The sequence below is a fragment of the Patagioenas fasciata genome, chromosome 3 (assembly GCF_037038585.1).
Source record: "Patagioenas fasciata isolate bPatFas1 chromosome 3, bPatFas1.hap1, whole genome shotgun sequence".
Lineage (NCBI taxonomy): Eukaryota > Metazoa > Chordata > Aves > Columbiformes > Columbidae > Patagioenas > Patagioenas fasciata.
The window spans coordinates 87,618,385-87,639,317 of NC_092522.1; the positions used below are offsets into that span (position 1 = coordinate 87,618,385).

Consider the following 20,933-nt stretch of genomic DNA (forward strand, 5'->3'; position numbering starts at 1 on the left):
TCTCTGATGGAACCAGCACATTCAAGACTGAAAAGTGGAAAACCCATACTGCTGGTCAGAATGCATTTCATCAAAATTCAGGCAACACATATAGTCTCTTTTAGTAGCATCTTCATGGCAGGCATCTGCAAGATAATTGCTCAGAGGGTTTTTTGCACAGTTTCAGCAGGTGCTTTGCTGTTTCTGAAGTTTGCGTGTCAGGCGCTGTGCTGGGAAAGCGGTCTTGTGGTTGGAGCTTATATGGGAACTTCTGAGCAAGCTGATACTTTGTGATTGTGTAGTTGGAGTGACAAGCCGAAGGACATGTAAAAGAAGGATAGGTTGGACTTCCTTGCTGTGCAGTATGTCTGTGCATTCTGTAGTCCTGCATTCAGACTTGCAAAAATCCCAGGTTATTAACTGCTCCATTTGAGAAGTTGTTTTAGAGACAGATGCACTTTGTGCTCCTTCCAGAGCCTGAAGAGAAGCAGGGAATATTTATACTGGATTGCTTCTGCTAAAAGGTACCTGGAGTAACAGGTGTAAGCAGTAGATTGTGTCAGCAGCATTATGTCTTGGAGGTTTTTTTTGAAGCACAGCTGAGTTTTGCTTAGGGTCAAGAAAGGAATCAAAGGTACTTCTGAATTACCGCAGCTGGAACCACACATCACATCTTATTTTTGTTCTGAGAAACTTCAATTTTTGAAATATCTTCCCAGGACGCAGTTTGAACCTCACAAAAGTAAATATTGTAGACCTCTCCCTTCACAGCCTCCCTCCGTCATTCCTTTCTATGACCTGAATTAAGGCATGGTGTTCCAAATTGAAAGACTTTGTTGGCCATTTTTCTTAGTATTAATAACAGTAGCACGTATCAGTAAATGTCTATTAACTTGGGGGGACTGTAGGAAGATTACTCAAAAAGGCCAGGAGTCTCAGTGCTAATATTTAATAGCAGAATAAGCATCTAAAACTTTTAATTATACCAGGAAAAATGAACGTTGTCCACATAGGTTTTGTTGTTTTCAGTGAAAATGTGGAGGTAATTACTTGAAACAGCAGTAAACTTCGTACTGTGCTATATAACGTGTCCCATAATGAAACTGTTCTAAGAGTAATGGGACTTCAATACCAAAATTAGACTGCTGGTTGCTCTTTTCCCCTAATCTGAAAATCAATTTATTGTTAAATGAAGTGCAATTTTGAAGTGCAATTAGAAAGTATGGCAGCATTATAGTTGTGCCTTTACATTTATTGTTGGTACTAGATTTTGGAAATAAGTGCTATGTCTTTACAGTGTTATATCTTTATAATGTTGTCTTCAATGTTGCTTTAAGATGTTTTGATGGACTTTTGGTTTTTGTATAACTGAGTTTTGGTGGTAACAGGAAGAAAAAAAAGGGACAGTAACCTCTGGACAGGTTGTATATTCTCAGAATCTCTATAAAAGCTAGCTTTTTGAACTTGGTTGATGGAGAAAGCAGCATCACTACATTTGTCTGCCTCTATAATTAAAGAATCATTAGACACAGCTTAATCTTCTAGTGCTAGCTGGGAACACAGGTACTCTGTGAGCTAATTTGCCTTTTTAATGTAACTTGCAAATTATTTTCAAAAATGTGTTTGAGCAATGTTGAATCTTTGCAGTTTGTCATTACGCTTTCATGAGATCACTTTCGTTGCATAGCTTGTTTTCTTTTCATTTATTGGTGTGCATCAGGAGATGACATGGTCAAATCTGCCAGCTCTCCTGTCCATCACATAAGAACAGCAGCAGTCCATGCAGGAAGCTGGATTTTAGGCTTCCCTGATGCTGAAGTATTAAAGACCAGTGAGGTTAATGCTTTATATACTGGATATTCTTAGCTTTGGAGCCTTAGCCTATTATTTATGCGAATATTTTAGGATTTTCAGCAAGGATTTATCTTCATTGTATTAAACGGGAAGTACAGGTACAGAGAAATAATGAAACTCTTGGAAATTATGTAGCTCTTGGCTTTGATTACCTAAACCAACCTGCAGTTCTTTTGCAAGGCTTTTTTGTGTGGACAGTCCCAGCCCAGATGTCATCACTCAAGTCTGTTGTGTAGTGAAAATGCTGTCTAGCAGGAATAGAAAAAAAGTTCCTTTCTGTGCAGTCCGTGGTCCCATGGAGAATTGTGCCCATCACTCTCAATTCAACATTAGGGCTAAAGGTTAAACAATGATACAGGTCAAATGAACAACCTTTTTCAAATGTTAGCACGCTGTATGTCAATGACTTGTCAGTTCTTAGACTATTATCTGGTTTTAAAATGACAGCTTATCCTAGAGGAATTAGAATGAAGGTGAGTAATCTCTGCTGGAAGATTAAATGGTCTAGGATCTTCTTCAAAGTTTTCAGTCAAATCTGCGAACTGACAGATGACTTATTTTGTTCTCCTGGTTTATTTGACATTTGGATTATTTTTTTTTTTTAAACTGCTTTTGTTGTATTTAGGAAAGTTGTAATGTTTTCAAGGTTGTACCAATAAATGTATAGCCACCATTGAGGTGGTTTGCTTTGGAAAATTAAGTGGCTGTGGACATCTGATGATGAAAGAGGTTGTCTAAGTACATGACTTGCTGATGTGAAGTGTATTGCAGGCAGCTCTAAGCTAGTATTTGCATGGCCTGAAAAAATGAATCTTGATAAAAGGCAGAATATGTGGACATAGCTCATTCTTGTCTGCCAAGAGAGCTATTAATGCAAAACTAACCATAAATGACCACAAAGGCCTGTATTATGTTGCAGAAAGAGCCTACAAACAAAAATGTGGAGAAGGTTTGCAGTTATGGGACAGAAGACGAAAGGATTCAATGGCAGTGATGGCAGCAGCAGAAGTGTCAAATAATCTTTGTCTGTTTATTGGAGATTTTGAATTCTGGATCTCAGTGGAGGGGGAATGTTACCATCTGGAGGGTTTTTAATGCCAAAAAGATTTGTTCCTTCTGTTTTTATTTTTGTTTTTATTTTCTATGCCTGAAGGAGTAGCTTAGTCGGCTCACCTTTCAATCCTGCATTTCCTGACCCAGAACTGGCAGTCACTCTTCGGTGTCTGGCCTACCCTGTAGTTCTCGCTCCATCTGTTCTGTTTCAGATTTTTTTGCCTGTTTATCATCTCGTCTCCTGTTAATTATCTTCTAACCCATCTCCCCTCTACCATTTTGTTTCTGTTTGCTTTTATTTCTTCTTATATTTCTCCTCACTTCGTCCTATTCCATCTTCCCAAAAATGGAAAGTCAAATGTTGTGAAAGCAGGATGGGCTTATGCCACCCTTAGATGCTTTTGTGATGGTGGTTGTTTTCACTCAAATTTTTGAAGTGCTTTTCTTCCTGTAAACGCAAATAATGGTTCACGTGAGGAACCTAGTAAATAAGTAGCACATAAGAAGCTGGAAAGATGTTACCTTCTGCTTATATTAGAATTTGAAATCTTCACTTGGCAGCTATCCTGTATCCCAGTATGTAGTATGTCAGCCTGATTTTTCAAAATGATTTTACCATGTGAATTTTCAAGGTAAGGACAGCCAAGCAAACCAAATGGAAGCTTTGTTAAATTGTCCTATGAAAGAGATACCAAACTGTGGCTTCTGGGCTGAATGTGGGTTACGACAACTTAAAATTCCATGCTTGAACTGGAGCTATTTCATGCAGTCAGCTACAGCATGGGAATGATGTGGGTGCTGTTCGGGAAACTTAATCTCTGGCCATGGGAGGATGAGGGTAGCAGGGATATTCTAGACCAGGACTGCTGGGGTGTCCAGCTGCCTCTGGGTGTTCCTTTGCTTTCTGTGGGGTAGGGAGGATGCAGTTATTTGGTTGGATTTGGTTTACACTAACGATTTTCCCTCATGCTAGGGGAAAAAGAGACTTGGCTATGGCTAACTTCTCAGCTTCCTTGGTCTTATGGAGCGACTCGAGGAGACCCGTTCATGAACAATGATCTGTGTTCATTTCGTGGAGTTAACAAAAGAGGGTTTTGTCTGCTTACTTTTGATTATTATTACATGTGATGTTGAAGGTCAAGGGTAGTATTTCAGCACAGTATAATTTTGGTTATGGAAAAGGGGAAATAGTTTTTTGGTTTAAGAAATTATTCACACATTAGTTACATTTCACATTTTTCTGAAAATGATCTACCAAAGTTAAAACAAACAGTCTTGGATATTTCTGTGAAGGATTATTTTCATAACTAGTGGCCCATGTTAGATATTGCTAGTGGTACAAATTAAATTACTGTGGAATAATTCAAATGTATAATATATAATTAAATTCTGACTTACCAGACTACAGTGTGGGAAAGAAAACAATGAAACTAGTGGGAAAATAAAGGCATATGGGTGAAGCATTGTACTTGATGCACGTTCTAAGTTTAAACATCAGAACAGTATATATTCAGTTTAGCTTTTAACATTAGGTTTGAATACTCAAACATTTTTGTAAATTATTTCTTCTGGTTTTTGTGCATTTGAAATAATAGATCTTTCTAAGTAGGAAAAAATGTCTTGAACATTGATTTCTACTTTCGTTTTTGTGGTGTGTTGCAAAAGCAAGCAAATGCAAATCTGCTTGGACCTAATGACCAGTTGGTATCCCAGTATGGGCGATTGAATGGGTATGTCTGGTATCTTCTGAATTAGAGGACTCAGCTGTGGTGACTAAGCGGGTCACTCCACTCATTAATTGAGGGGCAACTGTTTAATATTGTCCGTTGTTTCACTTCACAGCCTGTCACTTCCCAAACTGCCTCCTGGCAATACAGCTCTGCAGGGAAGCCGTCAGCCTTCTCCTATTGGAATGATGGTCAAGAGACATGCGCTTAATTTGGATAAAATGAATAAAAGCACAAAGAAAATTGTAAACATGGCGGAGAAATTTGAAACTATTTATTATGTTACAAGATTCTAGGACATCCCTGCTAACTCTTTCTTTTATTGTGATGTACCCAGTTTTGCAAAAAAAACCAAACAAACCAACACTGTACAGAATTAATATTTTTATTTAAAACCAAGAAATAATAAAATCTTAGCATTTTACTGTTATGCGCTTACAGTGGCAAGTTTTAATTTCAACTTTGTAGCAAATAAAGCCCTCAAGTGCCATTGCGTAGCGGAAGAATCAAATGTTTCTCAGCATCCAGAATATAATGTTAAATCTCAGTCTTTGTGTTAAAATCACTGCATTGGTGCTGAGTGGAATACATAAGCCCACTTTGAATCAGGCACTGTAAAAGTAAATGCATGAAGACTTAATAATCTTTAATATCCATTTTAGGTCTAATTGAATTATTGTATATACAAATTTGTCTTTGTTGATGAGTCTTAGTGAAAATGCTTAATAAAACATGATCTTTAATTATCTGGTTTAATTAAAACAGGTCTGTCCTTGTTGACAACCAGAGACCAGATTATGTTGTAGCAGTTTACACAGGGGCTGTGTAACAGATAAACCCTATCAAGTTTGTAACATTGGAAGATCATTTAGAGAGAAAATTAAAATGTACTTGGCCCCAGTACACTCAACTCCAAGTCAATTTTTTTCCTTTTGACATCAGAAGAACTTTTGGATGTTGTATTTGATCAAATCCAGAGTATTAAAGAGCTTCTAAACATTAGCAAGAGAACCTTTCTCAGTGGAGGACATGGGGTAACAGACTGCCCTCCATTCAGGAATGTCACAGATGGCAGATAATTTGTAAGTAGGTTAAAGGATTTGCTAGTGGCACCTATTAAATGTCCTCCAGCAGGACTCCAGTCACAGGCAGGTGTGCTCTGCCAGGTAGGAGAGCATGGGGAAGGTGACGTGGACAAAGTCCCAATTCCTAAAAGAAGAAACTGAAGGTACCTTCCAGGTTGAAATAGAGAACTGTCCAGAGCACAGTAAATTAAACAAGCCAAGCTATGAATGACAATGTTCTGTTTCTTCATCAGGTAAAATAAATTTGAAATATTATTGGTGTTTGGCAGTGGCATTCCCTCACAGCCTCGAGGAATCCATGTTTCTCCCATTTTGAAGCTATCACAAAAGCCAATTCAAGTTTCTTGAAGCAGCCTATTTCTCTGATTTGAAAGAAGCATTTGAAAACATCATAGCTAATTGATGTCAATTTCTCAATTGTCGTTTTGAGAAGAGATTGACAGTGAGAATTGCCTGATGCTTATTTTGAATTCAAAAATGCAGATGTGCTGTCAAATTAAGCATTAACACACATAGTGCTTGTGTTATTCTTGGGTATTGTTTTGAATATATTAGGTACATGACCTTTGGAGTTGTTCACTCAGAACCAGCAAACTGGTGATAGCTCAGCGGGACTCTTACTGCAGCGTGCTTGAGATAATTAGAGAACATGGCATAGAGCTAGTGTTAGTAGCATCTTTAAAGAGTGCAGTTAATGAATTAGCTGCAAAACCAAGAAGAGATTAAAACAAAAGTAGAACCATCCAACTTTATTCCCCACCACCTCTGCAATATATTTTATTATTGTTCACTGTAGCATTCTTTCCCTTGTGGCTCAGTAATGAAATCAAGCTAGTGTGGTTCTTCCAGCTTCTCAATATCGGAGGTTACATACCATCACAGACTACAGTAACTTCCAGCTAATCATACAGCTGGAAATAGCTTTTCTTTAAATCTTTTAGAAATGTATTAGAAGATTTAAGAAGTACGTTTCAGAAGGTGATCTATATGATTTCTCTTGTTTTAAGTCCTCTATGAAAAAAGCAGACTATAGCACTCCCTTGTGAAACTGGCAGCAGTCCTACTAGGAGCTGGGAAAGCTCTGAGAGTCCAGTGTGTGGAATAAGGTTCTTTTGGAGGTGCCTCAATCATGACACGAAGCAGGTAGCAGATATAAGGGATGAGTCTCTTTGGCTTAATTGCTTGTGAGTATTGCTCCTTCCCCATCAACACAAGTGTAAACAGGAATTTCTATTGCTCACCACTTGTTTTATGTATTCTTTTGTTATTATTATTTCCCTTTCTGTCCTATAAACCAGTCTTTATCTTGACCCACAAGGTTTACCTTTTCTTCTGATTCTCTCCCCCATCCCAGGGGGGACAGAGCAGGAGGGAGCAGCTGTGTGTGGTGTTTAGCTGCCCAACAGGTTAAGCCACATCTGGAAAGAATGCATAGACTCTGGTAAAGACTTTTCTGCACAACTGCGCTTCTAAAAGAGACAGTCAGTGAAGATTTGTGTCATGAGTCAGAATGTTAATGCCCAGGCACTAGTAGTTTGTGTTCTTGTCAGTCATCAGCTCTGGAATTATATGGGCAAATGGTTGAGGAAGAAACTGTACTGTAGTTATGGTTCTTTGAATTATGATGTTATTTATGGTCTATGGCCTACTAGCAGCACGTCTTCACAATACTTGGCTTTTACATCAAGACATCAAGGACTCTGGGAGCCCTGCACATCGTGCTCTTAGCCCAAAACCAGAACACTTGGAGCTGAAGTACAGACCACAAGTTATGCCGTTGGCAGCCTGAATCCGCAGCCTTTCAGCTTCATCCATTTAGAATGCACAAGAGCCGTCAAATGAGAGCATATTTATAATATATCTGAGAGGGCTGTTGTAGCTCTGATAGCTGTGAGGTAAATAAATGTTTCTTTCAGTGCTCCTGCTGAGTTTCCAACTAGTTTTAGAGCAGAGAAGAGCACATAGGTGTCAGAGCAAACCCAGGTAGAATTAGGTCACCTCCCTTCCTCTCTGTGCAGGCACCTGTTCTGTTGCCTCTTCAAGTTACTTCAGCCTTGCTGCTTCTGCTATTATTAGTGCAGAGCTCAGGGATGGTCAGGGGAGATGCCCAGGTGAGCTCTTCTGAGAGCAGGTGAGTTCCCATCCTGCTGCAAGAGCTGTGTATGTATAATACATGGGAGAGGTGACCCCAATAAAGCTGGCTACCCGCAAACTGCTCTGACATACATTAATAGAAAGTGAGCCTACCGCGAAAAGATTTCCTCTTGTCATTATCTGTAATTAGAACAAGTGGGAGACTGTCAGTAAACATTTTGTTGTGGAATATGAATTTCAGGTTCATTGTCTTTTAGCTATGTGAACCATTAGTTATGGCCCCATATATTTGAATATAATGAGTGATGCTTTAATGGGTAAAGCAGTGTATTCTCTGCAGGAATGCGTGCTAAACGTGATGACGGAGTGTAGAGAAGAAACTGGGCGTGTTCCTCTTGCAAGAGAATTTTTGTTACTAGAGACCGGTCAATCTGTGAAGCTCAACCCAGTTGTAATAAACACTCCTTTTGTTGAGCTTAAAATAAGAAAAGCTCCCCTTGTGTGCTTGCTTTTTGTGCTGCGAAGTTCCAATCTTTAGCAGGTCTTTTTGTGCTGGATTCTGGTCTACCGTGTTTAAAATTATTAGAATAGCTCTCTTATGGTATTCTTAAAATGTACTTCAGTGACCAGTTGTATCCACTTTGCTTTTGTTGTGGCTGTTGGCGATTCCCACACCTAACAGATGGTGCTCGCTTAAGCTGACAAGCTGTGGGATAGCCGAGCATTACTAATAGAACCTATCACATGTTAAACTTGACCTGACATTAATCAAGTTTAGAATGCTACAAATGATTCATGGATAATAATTAGTCTCTTGATCATATTAGTGAACATCAGTCTCACGTTGCTGCCATTATCTGCTTTCATTCTTATAGAGAACAAATTCATTGCAGTAATTAGGTGTTTTTAATGTCTTTTGAGCCAAAACGTTCTGTATGATTAACTTGGCAAAGAGGTTATTTTTAGTCTTTCAGTATGATTGATTTCAGAGCTTCTAGTAAATTAACAAACGGAAAGGCTTTCCATAAAATAGTATTTAAAAAAAAAACTATGTATTTTTTAATTTTACCAACTGAGAAAATTCCCATGTGTCTTTATGTGGTCATTTGGTATAATACTCATTGTGGTATGATTCAGCTGTTGCCACAGATTACACAGATCAAAATAGTGGTGATTTTGCTAAACAGATGAACCTTTGGAGTTTACTTTTGCTTTTCTTGTTTAGTACTAAGCTACTGGTTGACATCAAGTGCTTTCGAATGTACGTGCTTTTCTCTGCTTATATCTTGAGTTAGCATCTTGAGTGGTAGCTGCATGAAAGCTAAGGTTTGAGCTCTAAGCATAAATTTTTTTAAAGGATTTTAATCCAGTTTGAATTATACACTGATTTTACAGCCCAAGAGCATGAAATTTCTTTGTAAGTAATGAGCAAGTGAGAAGTTTATGCTTTGCGTTCCTTATGCAGTTAAAGTGAAGTAGGTCATTTCACTGATTTACTGAAAGTGTTGCAGTTATTCTTCAGTATGTGTTGGTTCTTAATGAGCATATAAAACTTCTTCAAATAATTACTTTTTAGGGAGTTGTTTTTAATTTATTTTCTGCGGGTTTTGATCCTACTCTTCCTTTATGCATATTTTAGACCATTAGCATGGACCAGGAAATATTTTGTAACTTCATGATTTTTTTAGTAGGTTGGCTTAAGAATATTTAGTATGAGTAGTGGTTTTCTGACTGTGCTCTCAGTTATCCTACTGCATTTCCTTCCTTGCACCTTTGTTGCTGGTTTCCCAGCAAACAAAAAAAATCAATATTTTAAAGATAAGTATAGCCAAATACAATGAATAACTGAGGATGTGTTATGGAATTGGACTTTACCTTGCTGTAAAGATATGCTTCAATTGATACTGTTTTTACATCATTTATTTGACATCAGGTAGCATATCATATTTTGATTACAAAATAATGCAAAGGAACCTGGGTCGTGTTAAATAACTGAAAATCTACACTTCAAGATTTTTACAGGTGGTTTGGAGGAAAACATGAAATTGTAGAAATGAGAGATGAGTTACCTGTGTTTTTGTGAGGGAAATAAATGTTAATGGCGAAGTGCTAGTTAGAGCTGTTGGAATCACAGGGCGCAAGCAGAAATATTTACTTTTGTGGTCATGTGTTAAGTGACGCTCCTGGGACCGTGGGCTGTGATTTCAGGACCTTCACAGTTACTTGGAAGGAGCCACTTTGACTCAAGCAGCCGGTTGCAATGAACCATCAGCTGGTGAGATGCTTTGGCAAGTGCTCATGGCTCCAGGGGTCTCGTTGAAAGGAAGCTCCTGTGGAGGAGAACAGGGAGTGCTTTATATCTTGCTGCTGTGGCCCTTCTGGAATATTCTATGTAGTCTAACTGGGATGGTTTCAGTTGACAAAAAAAATGATAACTGTGAGTTTAGAGGAGACATTAGTGAAATATTTGAAGAGTTACATCTGCCTCTTTGTGAAATGTTTGAGATATGAAGCTTAATTCTTTGTCAAAAAAACCTCTAAGAGATGTCTTGGTCAGTGTCTAAATAGGGGAACAAGAAGAAAAGTTGAAGGAAGAAAGAAATCGCTAAGAAATAGGCATCCGCCTTGCTGTGTAACCTCATGTAGGTGTTCCTGCTTCAGTGGGGAAATTGGACTAGATGGTCTTTTGAGGTCCCTTCCAATCCCTAACATTCTGTGATTCTGTGATCAGTTTTTTAATTGTGCATGCGATACTGGATTGGAACAATTTAACAAAGATTTTGATTCTCCATCACAGCACGCTATAACCTGAAACTGCACAGTTTTCCAAAAAATCACTTGGCACTTGAGCAGATCTCTTGCAGAGGAACTGAAATTTGCGTGAGAGGAGAGGGTTTAATCCTCACAGCCATCTGAAAGTCAGTTTGAGCTGGTGATCCAGGCAGTGTCTGGTTTGGGGCATGGAGCTGCCAGAGGTCTGTCTTTGATCCTCTCCCATCTCCTGCCAAACTGTTAATTTACACTAGATTTGTTTGGGTCAGCTGTTTTACTTCAAATGCTAAGGCTAGGTGAGGTGAACAGTGTCCCAAGTGTGAAAAAGATAAAAGTGTGAGTGGATCCAGTTTGATTTTATTTTACTTTCTTTTTTTCCATTTTTCAGAAGGTGTGTGCTCCCTTTAATTCCCAAAGCCATGTATTCCCCAGAGTGACTAAAGACTGTTTTGAAAGTTTTACCCTATATTTGATAGTAATTTCAGTCAACGAACTAAAATTAAAACTTCTCGTAACACTTTAGTTTGGCCTTTATTTATCTTAAAATGTGAATTAGCCAACTTTAATTTGTGGAAAGTTTGAGATTTTGAGTTTTCTTTTTGAATAATATATGAGACTTCCCCCCCTCCCTTAGTTTCTCACATGCTGTTTGATGCTTTTTTGCTTTGAGGCTGCTTAATTCTTGGTACCTTCTCTGCTTTTAGAAATAAAACAAACCAAAAAAAAAAAAAGATGCTGCAGGACAGGGGAAACTGGAAAGATTCTGGGGAGAAGGAAGGAGCAGGGATTACAATCATAGCTTAGAGGGACCAGCTTTCCTCCCTGACATTAAGCTGCATTTGATAATATTTTCAAGCATTGCGGAGTAGCCTGTGTATCATCTGGAATGAAGCTTATACCCCACCAGTGGCATGTTTAGTTCTTTTCCAGGTGGCCTTCTTTTCAAAATGTAGCGTTTGAAAGCTGGAGTTTACATCTGAATAGTTTGGTTGATGGCTCCATCATTGCCTGTTACTGGTTGGTTTATTTTGGGAGATGTGATATTTGAGATGAATCTGAGACAGACTGTTTTTGCATAATTTTAACTTAACTTAACATGGAAGTAATTCTGTAGGATTTCTGATGTCATTTAAAACGAGGATTTCTGAAGATATTATGTAGTATGTTATTCTCAGTATATTTTTCTTCTACCCATAAGAAGGGAGACCCAGATTTCAATTCTGATTTTTAAGAAAAATAGTTTTGTTAAGTAGGTGTTTGTGGTGTTTTGTTTTTTTCTTTTTGTAATCTCTATGTATTTCAGTAGGCTAACAGGCAATATCAGTTTTGAATCTGAAATGTGGACAAAAGGGTGAGGAATATTTGCATATTGTGACATAACAGATCGATAATAGTTGTGTGAAGGGACGTTGGCCAAATTATTTTGTAGAAGGTCAATATGGCTGTGCAGAGACATTATGATGTTTTGGAATCTATGTAACTCTCACAGCACATTGTGTTTCCCTGAGATTTTTTGTGAGGAGAAGGCACAATAGCACCTACTGGACTTAGTTATTTTATGAATAAAGTACCATCTGAAAACTTGTCAGAATCATGTGGCTTGCCTCAGAACTTCAGAAACATTAATAAAATCCTAGCAGTGTTATGTGGAATCCATGTGCACTGAAATTTTCTCCTCTTCCTGCTGGAGGAGCCAAGTGCTTTCTTTATTGATAAGTACAGAGAGATCTCCAGAGCGTGATTTTGCAATTATCCTCTCCAGAGCTGCTGACTGGTTCAGTGTTTTAGCAAAATCAGCCTTCAGCAGGTTATTTGTGCGGCTTCTGGTGACAAACTGCTGCTCCTCAGCTCAGTGGTGAAAGAGCAAGGAGCAATCCCATTACTCGCCGTACAGCTCCACTCATTCCATACGATTATACCATTCTTTCCGTTAGAGGAACATTATTAAATATAGCCATACTTGTTAATTTGATTTATTTTTAAAGTAAGAAGGGAAAAGTTTTAAATAACAAGCTGTGGTATGACTATGTGGTTTATTGCAATGTTTGCAGGGAAGCAGGAACCTGCAAGAAGTGAACAAAGGGTTTCACGGTTTCACAGGTGGAAATAGATGCCATGAAGCTACAAACCTACAAGCATGCTGGAAGAAGTGGCTTGCATGCATCATTTACCCATCTTTTATAAAATGTCATTGAGATGCATTGCATTTTATCTCATCCCTGGCAGTCATCCCAGTCAAGCAGGTGTGCCATTTATCATGGTGCCAATTAAAAAAGACCGTAGTGTTCAAGTTAATTAGAAATTTTAACATGTATGGAAAATGTGAACATCGCTTTTTGAAAGACGAACCATGATATCTGCATTTTAAGTTCATAAACCTAAAAACCTTATATCAACTGTATTTTTAGTGTCAAAAATATTTGCTTGTAAGACAACCATTCCTCTTCTGTTCATTTTCTTGTCATTCCGAACTTTCTGCAGCATTCGGCGGGTCTATATTCTGCTGTTGCCAGACAACCTCTAAATAGATTAATTCTGAAGATTGTATGTATGAGAAGAAGCTCAGAAGATTTCCGTTCTGTCCTTCACATTTCCTGCCCCTGGCTCTCTCCATTGCTAATCCGTTCTGATAAAAATTCCCTTATAGAATGTTATTACTGAAATACTTGTTATTGACCTGATGGGAATGGAAGGAGTGTAACTGATAGTGAAAGCAGAGGTTTAGTTAACTGTTGAGTCTTCTTCTGGTCTTAAGATTCTTATGTCTTTGATATCTAATTGGCATTTGGTAGGAGATGTCTTAATAAGAGTAGTGTGGACCTCCAGCATGAGAACGAATTCAAATCTGAAACTGGATGTCAAGTTGCTAAGAGGGATACCCTTGCATTTTATTGTTCTGGTGGAGTAGTGAATGAAAAAGAGCACCAGAATATTTTTTGAAACAGTAGATTTTCAATTTAGATTTTTCCCCCATTTATGAAACTGTAATAGTGCTCCAAATTAAACAATTGTTTCTATATCCTTAAGTTTCATTTTGAGAAAGAGTAAATACTGCACTTTATGTAAACTCCAACACTGAAATAGCACTTTCCTCAAATTCCTATAAGAACTTCAAATAACCAGAAGCAGAGATGATGGGCTTTTATTTGCCAGTTTGGTTAGTACCTTTCAATAAGACAGCTAGAAATGTATAAAAGTGCAGTCTCAACTAATTTGAAGTTTGTCTTCTGTTTTTAAAGGTGTGTGATTTTTTTGTATTCTGATAAACTCTTTTGGTACTTGAATGTAATGAAATCTTTCCCATGTGTTTTTGTAAATATCAAGTGTGTTCTTATTACAGATTTCCCACTGGCCTGTCAGTTTCGGAACCCTGCAGTAACCTTGCAAGTGATCTGCAGAAGGCTTAGCTTATGTAGATTTTTTTTTTAACTTTGAAACATTTGTTTAAATGTTTTCCAATGTACGCACTTCTCTGCTGGAGCAAAGATTAACAATGAACTGTGAACTATTTTTTTTCTTACTTTGGATAGACATCTGATAGAGGATCATGAGCCTCACATGTACATTTCCAAATAATAATAGGTAAATGCAGGCTACAAAACTTCACATTCCGACTATGAGCTTTCTGTACTGAAAAACAGTGATTTCTCACTGAGAATAAAATATTCTTAATGTATTTTAGCACTTGAGAGTACTCTCATAGAGTGTTTTTCAATTGCATTGGACAAATATGCTCATGACTATGTGGATAAGGAAAAAAGCTAGGTTTTTTAATAGCAAAATGATCAATTATGCTGTGCAAACAACTGCAGGTTTAAATTAAATACCGTGCTATATTGTTATTGTTTGAAATATTTGGCCATCAGCCTTTTGATGCATTTTAAGTGTGTTACTTTGAGTTGTACAGCCCACAGGGAGATACAAATGTTAATTCTCAACTCCTTTCATGCTTTTGCCCTTTACTGAGGGCAGAGTTTGATACTTGGTTGAATAATTTAGTCTGTGGGTCATTGAGTTCAGTTGGAGTATACAAAGCAAATGATCTGAAGTTAACAGTCTAGGCCAAAATGTTGCTTTTAAAACTAACTGTGATTTACTCAGTTCTGTATTTGCTATGTTTTATGACAGCGTGGTTACTTATATGCCAAAGTTTTTCAAATGTTACTAAAAGCACCTACAACTTCGGGACACATTCTTAGTCTCTACAGTAAAACATAAATTGAAATTAATAAAGAGGCCTTTTGGTAATTCTCCTAAATTTTGCTATTACTTGTCAATTGTAGTTCTCACTGGTTGTTTGCTTTTCCTTAGGCAGGTCGTAATTTAACATGGAAGTGTATCATCAATTCTCATAACTGTCAACTGGCTGGTTTCATTAGCTTGTTTAGTTAGTTTGAATAATGCCCTGTAATGTTTTTCAGTATATAGTTTCTTTCAATCTCAAGTAAGTGCTACTTGCATGTTAAAAAGTGGCGAGTTGGGTGGGGTTTTGTTTGTTTGTTTGGTTTGTTGGTGGTGTTTGGGGGGTTTGTTTGTTGGTTGTTGTTTGAGTTTTGTTTTCTTTTGTTTCAATTTGATCACAAATTACTATGGTACTCTATATCAGAACTGTATTTTCTTCGTCTTTTAGTGTGTAGAATCATCTTGGTTTCTCAGAATATCTTTTTGGACGAAAACATTTTCCTCTAATAGAACTGTAAGGGTTTGCCTCCCTGAAACTTGTTTCAGCCTTGAGTGCCCTTTGTAAAAACTGCTAATTTGCTGAAGCTTTCTCTTCTATTTCTAAATGTCTATGTTGACATTTTCCCAGCTCTAATGTTAAATCATAAATAAGCAGTTTACTAGCAAATGATTGCAGTACTAGTGTATAATCTGCTTTGATGTGCCATATTCTAAGTGAAATATTTCTTTATGGAAAAAAAGGTTTATTTTCCTTTTGTTCTGCAGCTCCTGGAAGGAAGCTTTGCCAGAGAAGTTAGCCATGAAGTGGATGGACTGATATTTCAGCCTACAGGAGTAAGTAGCGTAAAAATGGATTTTTCTCCCTTGACTCTCAAATGAAATTCTCACCCTCCCCACTCATCATCACATCTACTGCCTAATCTTTGTTTTGATCAGGATTACTTTGCAGTGTTGGTTCTGATTTTTCCAGTTCTTCAGACTACTTAAATTCAACTGGTTGCAATCTAATTTGTAGTATTGTGTGATGGCGGATCAAGCCATGAGGGAGGGTAGTTTTCAGGAATCAGCTTATGTTCTTTTCCTGTGTTTCCTGTGACATGCTGCTAAATAAGGAGGGATTTTTTTTGACTGCATGAGTTCTGTGAATCTTTCAAACGAATTATTTTTCTTTCTCAAGGATGTTCACACATTAAAATCTAGTTAAAATTTGTGGCTTATGTTGTTTTAGTGCAATTAAAGCATGATATATTCTCGAGTCATGTCTGCCAGTATAAAGGTGTATGAGCAGGGTGAGGAGAAGTCACCGGAAGAACTGCAGACAACCAGAAACATAATTTAGATGGTTCTCAAGCAGGAAGGGTGACTTTAAAGCAAGTCAGTAGAATGGCCTCGTCCATCCTACTGCTGCTCCTGTTGACTCTGATGGAATGGCTGTACTGCAGTGTGTGTTGTATATCGGCATAGGCAGTGACTGTAACATCATCCATGTTGGTTTTTTTCTTCGCTTATTAAAAAAATAATTATTTTTTATTATTTGAAGTTTGACAGATATTTCTGCCCTTACAGTTACTCACAGAAAAGATTTGTATTTAGTTTTCCAGATAACACTTTTTTCTGGTCTGCTTCCTATATTGTAGATCGTAGCAAGGGTGATGACATTCCTGTCTGGAAATAAGGTTAACCTTTCTTCTCTATTACAAGTTCTACATCAGCTAACCACAACCTCAGCAATTAGACCACCAGAACTACTGGGATAAAGAAAATTCATACTTTCGTATACTTCATAAGACGTCCTGATGATATCTTAGAATATTGTTAGCATCTAAAGCAGTTGTCAAAGCTTCCTGGAACTACTTTCCTGAATATCAGAGGTTCACCTACGGAGAGTTACTACAGCTAAATTTGAAATTACCTTTTCTACTTGAATGAAATTACTGAAGAATTTGCCTCTCTAATGTTGTTACAGGAAATTAATAGCTGATATGTTTTGTGTTTCTAGAGCTTCTGTTTTCTGATGTAGCGTACTGAGAAATTTATAACCCAACAAAGAACGCATTTTCTTGCATAAACGCTTGTAAAGGTTTTCCATCTTTAAAATATGAGATATATTTGTTTAGTCTAATTCAAGGTTCAAATTTCAGTATTATTTCAGGATTTATGGAATGTAAGTTTGTTGTATGTGTTATTAAACTGATTTTCCTGTATTGAGCAATGTGCAGTTTTCTAAATAGCTTTTATAGTTGAGAAAATATAAATAATATATTCAGAGCAGAAGAAATTATTGTAGACCTATGAATTGGGAAGTATGTATTAAAGCTGATCAACTGAAAAGCGTGAAGCTGATATAGATAGCCAACACTGCATTTTTTTATGTTTTATGTTGTACAGAGGGCATTAATTAATAAGCAACAATACAAGGGCAACAGAGTATAACAATGCATAAACGATCCCTAGAGAATATTAACTGAAATAATTTTTCTTTCTGTATTATAGTTGCAGTTATATGTGTGGTGTATTGCATCATTTCACAGAGAAAGATTCCTATTGTTGATCAGGGTAGAGGCTTGAATTCTGGTCATGGTGAGACTTAGAAACCTTTATAGAACCAGTTTGTCTCAAGTGTAGAGACCATGGCATATCCAGAGAAAACAATTCTTAGCAACCATTTTTATTGACATATTTGATCTTGCAGAAAAAGAGAGAGACAGAAATGATGCTGAGTTTTAGAAGACCAGGGAAATTTAAGAACATCTTTTGGGAGCTCTTGAAGTCTCGTGTGCATTTTGAGGAGAAGAAAACAAAAGTAGACAGGAAATGAAGCAAAATCACGAAGAAGGATAAAATGACAGCAGATGGGAATCAGTGGAATGCGACCATTTACAGGCAGGAAAATTTTTGGGGAAAAATACCCACACTTTCCATACTTTTGATATGGGGTGTTTCATAAAGATGGACCCAATTTCAAAGCAGTTGCGGGTTGCCACCTCATGAATGGCTGAGGCGAGGGGCTGTTTGTGCACTAGGACAGGCATCCAGCGGTGAGAGTTTCATTCATGGATCGTCGTGGTTGCAGAGATACAGCGATTTCAAATTGGGTCCGCCTCCTTGAAACACCCTGCAGTTAAAGCAGAACACAGACATTAATTATTTAATATAAAGAATGTTGAGCTTATTAGTTCAGTCTGCTTGAAAGTATTTTCTGTGGTGTGTTGTGTTTGGTTTTTTTTTTTTGTTTGTTTGATTGTTGTTTTTTTGGTGGTTTTTTTTTTTTTTTTCCCTCCTTTTTCATAGAATCACAAAATGTCCTGAGTTGGAAGGGACCCACAAGGATCATGAAGTCCAACTCCTGTCCCTGCATGTGACAACCCCACAGTTCACACCATGTGTCTGAGGGCTTGTCCAGTCTCTTCTTGAACACTGTCAGGCTTGGGGCTGTGACACTTCCCTGGGGAGCCTGTTCCAGTGCTCCACCACCCTCTGGGTGAAGACCCTTTTCCTAATGTCCAACTTAAACCTCCCCTGGCACATCTTCCTGCCATTCCCTTACGTTCTGTCACTGATCACTGAAGATGAGTTCAGTGCCTGCCCTTCCTCCTCCCATTGTGAGGAAGCTGTAGACCACGATGAGGTCTCCTCTCCATCTCAGTTTACTCTGAGATGTTCCTTTTGATCTCAGGTCTTAGACACAGACATCAAGACCTGAGTGTATGGATACATTCCCCATGAGCTATAGGCAACACTGGTACTGGGGGTTAGCACGGATGCAGAAAGAATATTTTGGTTTTAAGTTTGGCTTAATTCTGATTTAAAATAAAAATCAAAGTACCCACAATGATTTGTGAATAGGAGTTATGCTTTTAGCATCTAAGAGCTCTGGCTTTTCTCAGTTTTCTCTTGGATTTGAAGAGATTTGGCATCAAGTGCCTTGTGAATTAGTTCATTTTGAGAAATTGATATTCTTTAATGAAAAGAGATTTGTGGAAATTTTTAGTACCGAATCTAGGGTTTCAGTTAAATATAGTAGTGTTTATTTTCTTCTGTTAGTCTTCTAAACTAAACTCATGTTATGAATATCAAGCTTCTTGTACCGAAGCAGAAATTATTTTGCACTGTGATTGGTGATGGTAGAAACGACGTTAAGGATTAAGGAGATTGTTTTCTGCCTGCGCAAGTTAGTTTATTTTGCAGGTCATGCTAACTGAGCATTATTATTCCTAACTAATTCAGCAGTTACCTGAGCTGTTTATATTGGTTATTGCCCAGAGTACACAGGAGCTTTAATTTCACAATGACGATTGAAAGGCAGTGGCTGAGGCCTCCCTTCTTCTTCCCCCTCTGCCCTTTCCAGAGAGTGACAGCTTTTACAGATCATGAGAAGAGCATGTTTAGTGGAAATGATGGAGGGTTTTGCGCCATTTATAATTTAAGATAGCTTTGTAGGTGATTTGGTGTGATATGTTTTTTCATGATGCCCCGCTGCACATACCCTACATTAACATACCGTTCTCTAACAACTCCATGGTGAGAGACAAATATAAGACAATTTTTTCTTACTATTGTTTCTCTTCTTCCTTTTGTATTCTTTTCCTTTCCTCTTTTCCTTTTCATGCATCCTCTCTATCCAATAGCCCATTTCCCACATGCCGTTTGATTTCCCTTTCATGCTGCTTCACCCCAATGCTTCTTTTCCCTGCATCATTTTCTATCCATTTAAGTTGCTACTGATATAACTCCCATATGGCTAAGTCAGCTCCATTCCATCTGATCAGCTTTCTGATCCCTCTACGTGTAACAGGTTGGCAGAGCAGGGACCGAAGCTAAGTGCTAATTAGGAGGAGTGAAACAGGCCAGCAGGACACTTCATGGACAGGTAGGTTGCCCTGTGATCATGCCCCAGACAAAGAGTGAATTAGTTTGCAGGTAAAAGCCAAACAGCTTATTCACAGATTCTGAATGCTTGTGTAAAGACTGGAAGCTTTCCATACTTTTTTCTAAGGTTGCTTCAAAACAGCAAACAACTTCTTACATTTGTTTTAGAACGCAGTTTGCCAGGCTGTGCGTTTTTAATGGAAATCTCAAAAGTGGCCTCTTATCTTCTGATGGCAGAATCAGCTCTCTGACCCATGCCCACTCATCAGTGAAATTACTTTTGTTATCTGCCTTGTAAATCGCACCTTTGCTAGGTTATCTCAGACTGTCTAATTTTGATGCTAGCAATCTCTTAATAACTGACTTTCTTGCTGGGTAGAGCTATTATTTTCCCTCGCTTGGGAAAGTGATGTAGGAATTATTTGCTTACTTTAGCCACCTCAAAGGAGGCTAGCTGGCCATCAGTTAGGTAGGCCTAATGATGCTTTTTGAGCATCTGTGGAGAGCTCGTGAAAGAATTTATTATCTTCTCTTCTATTTTTTTTGCCTCGTGAGCTCTGTGATTTTGCATTGGCTCAGAATGATTTCTGTTTGGTGCTTCTCCATGCTCTTATTTTGGATGAGGAATAAAGTTCAGTTGTGTGGGTTTGGGATTTTTCTCGGGAAGGAAGGTCAGCTGAGCTCTGTTCTTCCAAGATAAATGTTTTTCAAAGAATGGCTGAATTATTTAGCACATAACTCTCCCTACTGAATACTAACATAGCCTTTAAAATGAAAGGAGAATAATTAACAGGTTTTTATTACTGACCAACATTGCATAAGTTTTTAATATATCTTTCTTCTCTTCCCTTGGCAGACTTAGTGGTGATCTGAAATGCTTGGTTGCCTGTTAATTATTTGTGCTATTCCCATTGTATAATAGGCTGTGTTGTCTTCTGTCATTGTAAAAGTTCATCCAAAATCATTGAAGTTAACACTGAATGAAATATCTCCAAAAGATACCACCGAATAAAATATCTCCAAAAGGCCATGTTTTGTTTCATTGAACAGTGCCAGTTTCTCTGAAATACTCCTGTATGATCAATAAGCCTTTCTTTCCACAGAATACATTTTATTGAACCCTCTGAATTTTTGAATATAGATGAAGTCAGTTTCTGGCATATTTCTGACACTCAGACATCATGTTTACCTGTGATGGGACCTTCGTTATTGTTAAATATTTCTGTTGTAATAGCAAGTAATGGCTTTAGATGGGCTCAGATATAGTCTCAGTAGCAAAGACAATATATAAACGCTTGGGAAGAATCATATAACAAAA

General features: G+C 37.8%; 1 protein-coding gene across 4 annotated transcripts in view; it reads left to right on the top strand.

The window, feature by feature from the left end:
• The window catches only part of RNGTT (RNA guanylyltransferase and 5'-phosphatase), a 182,290-nt gene that overhangs the window by 77,798 nt on the left and 83,559 nt on the right, over window positions 1–20,933 (top strand). For 3 of the 4 annotated variants that reach the window (XM_071806780.1, XM_071806779.1, XM_065834827.2), the window contains exon 12: window positions 15,512–15,580. In XM_071806780.1, coding sequence (XP_071662881.1) covers window positions 15,512–15,580 — 69 coding nt within the window. Of the gene's footprint in view, window positions 1–15,511; window positions 15,581–16,383; window positions 16,846–20,933 lie in introns of those variants that run through there. The other variant, XM_065834828.2, reaches the window with a different exon arrangement.